The sequence below is a fragment of the Peromyscus californicus genome, unplaced genomic scaffold (assembly GCF_007827085.1).
Source record: "Peromyscus californicus insignis strain IS unplaced genomic scaffold, ASM782708v3 Scaffold_18__1_contigs__length_77618521, whole genome shotgun sequence".
Lineage (NCBI taxonomy): Eukaryota > Metazoa > Chordata > Mammalia > Rodentia > Cricetidae > Peromyscus > Peromyscus californicus.
In genome coordinates this window covers 75956304-75962985 of record NW_026294480.1, presented here as the reverse complement: position 1 = coordinate 75962985, position 6682 = coordinate 75956304, and the positions used below count along the sequence as shown (strand labels likewise).

The 6682-nt window shown below is 41.4% G+C and overlaps 1 protein-coding gene across 1 annotated transcript in view; it reads right to left on the bottom strand.

Moving 5' to 3' along the window:
• Fam81b (family with sequence similarity 81 member B) overlaps positions 1–6682 on the bottom strand; it is a 77965-nt gene that overhangs the window by 12938 nt on the left and 58345 nt on the right. The window contains exons 7-8 of the mRNA XM_052742784.1: positions 2241–2376; positions 549–744 (exon numbers count right to left, since the gene is read on the bottom strand). Coding sequence (XP_052598744.1) covers positions 549–744; positions 2241–2376 — 332 coding nt within the window. The remainder of the gene's footprint in view (positions 1–548; positions 745–2240; positions 2377–6682) is intronic.

Sequence of the window (6682 nt, the reverse complement as noted above, 5' to 3'; positions counted from 1 at the left end):
TGGCTGCTCCATAGCCCCTATTCCTTCTTCTTCTCTTTGACAGATTAGAAGAGCCTTTCAAATCAATCCTTTGAAGTCAGCTCAGCTTGACATGGCTGCCTTTAGCCTCTTAAGAAGAAAAGCAATCATTACAAGGACTCAGCTAATGCATCTCTCTTCCTCACTTGGAAAGGTCAAGTTGCCATCTGACATCTGTCTAATTACCTGGAGTTCTAATGAGAAGACCATTTGACTTAGTCTTCTAAGTTCATAATGGAGCCATAAGTCAGGTCTTTGTGAGCCCAAGAACTTGTTATCTCACAAGTCCTACGATCCAAAGATCTTAGAAAGTAAAACTTCTCACAGCAATGGCAGGCGTGTGACATCGCCAAGAGAAAATGAAGAATGCCTACTCATTTACTTACCTTTCATGTTCTGCTGACCTCCTGGAAGATGTTTAGGGAAGCCAGATTGAATGCATGATGATGTCACTAATGACAAGACTGGCTAAAACTAGAAACCTGGGAGAAATTGAGACAGGAAGTGAAGGCCAGCTATTCTCTGCTCACCTGATTGATAGTCACTTTGCATTTTCTCTAATTCACCCCAGATCCGCTTTTCCATTTGGTTCATCTTCTTGGACAGTTTATTTTCTATGAGTTTTATTTTGTGTAGTTCTGCTTCCTGTTTCTGGGAGTTAATGTAATTCTCCAAGTTGCTTGAAAGTTGCAGTATTTTTTCTTCTGTTTTCGTCTCAGACTTTTCCTAAAAGAGATCATGTGATAAAACTCTTAGGAAAAGAGAAGCGGAGTGGATTTATGCTTCAGCTTAGAGAAAGTGCTGTTTTCTTCATGGAAAACACCAACTTTTATGTATCAAACTGTGGTCATAAGTGTGAGAGTTGATTCCTTTGTTTAACTTGGTCCCTTCAGGGCTCTTGTGACTATATATAGAGGGGCTGGAACTGCTGAAGGGCCTGGAAGGTTTGGAAGTGTAGTCTGGTGTTTAAAGTATCACATAGGACGAGAATAGATACTGCGTTCTCTAGGCTCCTTGAAAATGCTTCTAAGTGTTAGAACTAACCCTTACTCCATAGAAGTTTACATCTCCATGTGGACCCCAATCAGTGAGAAGGGTGACTCTCCACTCCAGCTGTTCATTTTTTCTACAACCCCCTAGGTCATACCCCACCCCAGAAGTTCTGACTTAATTGGTCTACGATGAAGCTCAGGAGTTAATACAGTAGGAAAGATCAGCAGGTGTTCTAAAGTGTTTGGGGGGCACAGCATGGGGGCGCAGCGGCAGCCTATAACAAACAGGGAGGAGAGACTGAGTACAAATGGCATGGCTCCTTTGAGTCTGTTTCCTGCTGTTGGCTTCAGGAATGGTGGGTTCAGGCTTTCTCTTCCTCACAGGATGATCGAGGGGCACCTCCTACTGCTTATAACTGGTAGAGGGCTTGGAGTGCTTGTGGAGTTGGGGAAGGAGCTGGCTCACTTAGCAGCCTGGAATCTGACTGCACCCTAGACCTTGTGCTGCCCTTCTCTGTGGATGCGGGGCGCCAGCTGGACAGGGAGAAAGAAGCCCAGACATAGGAATATTTCTCATATGCCTTGTCAGCCTCACTCCAAAGACTGGGACTTTCTTCTTATGGTCTGTTCTGGAAAACAGTTCTTAAAACTTTTGGTCTATGCCAGGCATGGTCCCAGCAGTCAGGAGGTAGACACAAGCAGATCTCTGTGAACTCCAGGCCAGCCTGGTCTACACAGTGAGTTCCATGCCAACCAGAGCTACACAGTAAGATCCTGTCTCAAAAAGAAAAACAAACAAAACTTTGCATCTACTAATAGATCTCCAGATAGGGTAAATTTCTTGTCTGTCCAGAAACTTTCAAACTGTCATGAGGCCAATTTCATCTAGGAAACTTGCCTAGAGCCATAGATTCCTAATGGAGGACCCCAGAAAATTGATTCTTAGGTTTGGGCTGAGAATGTCTTTTTAAAAATTTTTTTCTTTAAAAAGAAAATTTCTTCAAATTGTTTTGGTGCAGGGAGGGTATGATCTGGGAAATGTAGGCTCACACATCTGCAGGGAATCTTCCTGGATCAGAGGCAGGCACCGGACTCCTATAGAGATTTTAAAATACAAATAAGCTCCCATGCAGCAAAGATTACTGTCAAGGCTGGAACAGCCACACAGATCACCCAGAGGACAGTGACCATGTAGCTGTGTGAACCTTATGAAATAGCAGAGCTCCTTACCAGCTTTTCCTGCACAACCTTCAGACATTCATTTATGTGACCCAGGTGGTCTTTTCTGTACTTGATAAACTGGCTTTCTGTCCATTTTTGATTGTTTTCAACTTCTTCATACATGTTTGTAGAAAGTGAGTTAAATCTAAGGAAAAAATTTAATGAGTGAACTTAAAAAATTAGCATTAAAAAAATGCAGTAAGATAATGGCCCCATGTGCCTGGGTGGTACTTATAGGATAACTTGGGAGGTGGGGGTACAGCCCAGCACTGTCAGCAGCCCTCAGTACACCACCGAATGTAAACCAACATGGTGACAGCTAGATTGTAAGCTCACTGGTAACATTCTCATACAGAAATGCATTTTGTTATCCATGTGGAAATCCCCTCAAGGCTTGAGGTTCACTGTGTGAGGGAAAGAAACATTCAAGTCACTTTGTGCAAAGAGCTAGATTGTAAGTATTTCAGGCCCTGTAGCCTTCTGGTTTTTGTCAAACAATGCTGCCACTATGGTAGGAGAGTAGCCATAAATAACACAAACAAATAGCATAGCTGTGCTCTGATCAAACTGGGTTTGTATAAACCCAGAGTCAAAGTCCAAGAAATATTTTCAGGTCATGAAGTATAATTCTTCAAAAATTATTCAAAAGTATAAACTGCATCACCTCTGGGCAGTTTGCCTGCCCAAGTTTGCTGACCCTTGCTTTACAAGCTCCACTATGAGGCAAGGAGACAAAAAGCACCTGCAATGTTCAGTAGAGGAAGGTGGGGGAGAGACCCAAAAGTAGCTTGGAGAGAAGTGTTTAAAGTTTGGCTTGGGTAGTGTGCGCCCTGGGGAATCATCATCACCATCTCTTCTGCCCAGTTGATCCGTGTGGGTGGCTTTGGGGCTTCTGGTGACATCATGTGTGCTGAGTTAGTCATGTGGCAAAACAACGACCCCAAACAAACAAACAAGCCTGAAGCAGCAGTTACAGAAAGGGCCTGCTAGCATGGCCAACTGTAAGAGCCTTAAATAACAAAGAACAGAAGATTCTAGCAATGGACATGAATGTTGTTTCAGAGGTTCAAAGCATTGTAAATAGGTAGAATTAATATAAAACGTCACTGTGGAGTGGATGAGGGACATACAGGGGAATCATCTGACATCACAGAGATGTGCATCTGAGAAGGAAGGAGAGGAAGCATGGAGGCTTGTGAGTTGTTCCTAAGATGGCAATTTCAAATTCCCTTTAGGAACAGGCCAAAGAATCAGGCTGACAGGAATAATGTATGTTGTTTGTCACTGATGAGAAAATACTTCACAGTGTGAAGTATTGGCAAAGTAATAATTGTTCTGATATTTTTCTGATAAAATTAGGTACAGATTAGTTTATGGTAAATCATTAGAAATCAAAAGATGTGAGGGACATATGACACATGTTTATATCTTTCGGGATGCCAAAAAAAGTATTTGGATTCATACTTAAAAAATATAAGTATCAGCGAGTATGTTAGCATACAGCTACAATCCCAGCACTTGGGGGCAGAGGCTGGAGGCTTGTTCAGAATTTCAAGGCAAGCCTGGTCTACTTATTAAATTGTAGAATAGACAGGGCTAAATAGTGAGACGCTGTCTCCAAACAGAGGAGAGAAGGAGGTGGATGGAAAGGAAGAGAGAAAAACAACAACCAAAAACAGGTGTTACAAGATAATTTCTATTTAGACCAGTGGCCGTCAACTGCAGGAGGTGAAGTAATATCCAGAGACATTTTCATTGCCAGCACTGGGAGGTGCTGTCGGCATTTAGCAGGTAGAGACTAGGGCTGTTCCTAAGCATCCTCCAGTGGCACACAGCCAAGAATCACACAATTGAGCCATCATCAGCAATGCTAAAGGCTGGAATCCCTGACTTGGATTCCAAAGCAAGGCACAAGGAAAGGAAGTTCATTAAATTCTCATCTTCATCGAATCTAAATTTTCTAACATTAATTTCTGAAACACATAGAAAATATATCTTGATTCAGCTGGGTCCCTCAACAATGAAGAAAATGAAGTCAGTTTCTCTTCTTAACAGTGTCATAATTTCCAATCACCTGTGCAGCCAACTAATTGTTGTTAGATCTCAGACAAATAAGACCAATAAGTGTTATGTGGACAAAACCATTTGGACCGACAGTTTCTTCTTTTAGGAATGCTTCCTCAGTCTCGCCGGCTCTCACTCATTCAAACTTGTCTGTTGGTAAACACCATTTTAATAGAAGTCTCTTTTCTGACCACCCTGAGAAAGAGGGCCCTTTACCTCCAATGAATTCGCTTACCCCATGTCTTAACTGTTCTACTGCTGTGAAGAGACATGACTGTTACATAAGAAGAGAGAGAGAGAGAGAGAGAGAGAGAGAGAGAGAGAGAGAGAGAGAGAGAGAGAGAGAGAGCCGAGGATGGGCTTTTAGGATGGGCTTTTAAAACCTCAAAGCTCATCCCCAGTGATAGACTTCCTCCAGCAAGACCACACCTACTAATCCTTCCCAAACAGTTCTAATGAGTCTAAGCATTCAAACACCTAAGCTTTGGGGACCATTCTCATTCAAACCACCAGACCTCATTTATCAAAAATTAAGTAGGCATAGCTTTGTCATTTTATTTCTGTGTCTTCAATTCTATTACAATGGTCTATCTGTGTGTGGGGCCATCCCACCCCCACATTTCCCCAGGGTACTCTTGAGCAGGAGCAGCAGGAAATATTAGATAGAAAGATGGCTAGAGAGAGAGAGACAGAAACACAAGACAGCCTCTGGAAGGACTGTATCCTTATCCATCAGGCCCTGTCTCTGCCAAAGGGCTTTTAAAGGAATGCCAAGAGGTGGAGCAAAAGACCTCCCCCAAGCATAGCCAAGTGCAGATCATCTCAGACACCTGGTGACCATGCACATGGTCAAGCCATCCCCAAATGCAGCCTTGCTGTGCAAAGCAAGCTCAGATCTCACTAGGAAACCTCTGTGGATCCCAACAATTCCTTCTTAATTTTTTAAAGAGCCCCTCAGGCCCCATCAGATAGACTGAGGTCTACCTTAGGTCGTTCTCCATGATTATTTCTTCCATTACCCATAGGCTAGAAGCTATCAAGAGAAAGTTGCTCGTCATTGACTTTCAGCCTCTGGTAGGAGGGAGTACTGGGCTTACCTTAGCTCTGGTCCAGTTTCCTATTGAGCTTACAACCACCACAGTGATCTCCATAGCTGCCACACCTCCCAGTACAGGAGTAGGGGATGATAGAAATGGTATATCTTTTTTGGAATGGGTCTTAAGATGTCTATAACAATTTTAGCTGTGCCAAGCCCTTTTTCAACTAAAACTCTTGATGCATACTGCATCCAATAAATTAGCTTTATGCCACTCTGGTTCATTAACCTCAACATAATTCTGGTATAAACATCACCATACATATTTACAACTCTCTTAACTGAACTATTATCAATATACATATTTATACTTTTTTGCTAGTTTACATTAAGCATTTAGACTCACATTCAACATTTACACTTTTCACAAACTCACATATACTTATTTATATTTCTTACAAGCTTATAGTCTTAAGGAAACTCTATAGGACTACCTTAGCAAATATACTTCTTAGAAAGACTCACACAATATCCTTATGCCTAAAGCTTATTCTATCCTAATATAAACTTACATTCTACAGGACTACTTTCTTAGAAGCACTATTTACCAAACTTATATTTAAGAGAAACCTATAGAACTATTAGAAAGACTTTCTTAACAAGACAGGAAATATGCAAATAATTTCTAAAGTTCAGAGTTTATAGTCAGCTTTGATATCATTCTGAAAGTTCTTGAGAGTTTGAAACAAAAGTCTAATTCTTTTTTTTTAAAGATTTATTTATTAATTATGTATACAATGTTCTGCCTGCGTGTACGCCTGCAGGCCAGAAGAGGGCACCAGATCTCATTACAGATGGTTGTAAGCCACCATGTGGTTGCTGGGAATTGAACTCAGGACCTCTGGAAGAGCAGCCAGTGCTCTTAACCTCTGAGCCATCTCTCCAACCCAAAAAAAAAAAAAAATGGCTCTCTCAACCCTGGGATTTAGCAAGTTCTGTTGCTAAACAGTACATTATGCATTCCAGATCTTTTATAAAAAACTCTAGTAAGAGCTATCTCAATTTACAAACAAACCTGAAAAGGAAGAAAAGAGATGAGAAGAAAAACCTCCTAAGAGGCATTCTGTTTCTGGATTGCTCAGATAGCAATTTTCTGTTACAGCAGTAAAGCTACCAAAAAGCCTTGCTTTAGGCTGAGGGTGAAATTACCTATGGAACTGTAATAAAACTCTTAGCAAAAATTTTTTGTAAATATAAGACACTTTCCAAAGGAGCCTGTATCATCTACTTGGTCAAAAATGGCACAGCTCTGAGCTCTGTTCCATTTCAGTCTGTATTAACCAGTGATGAA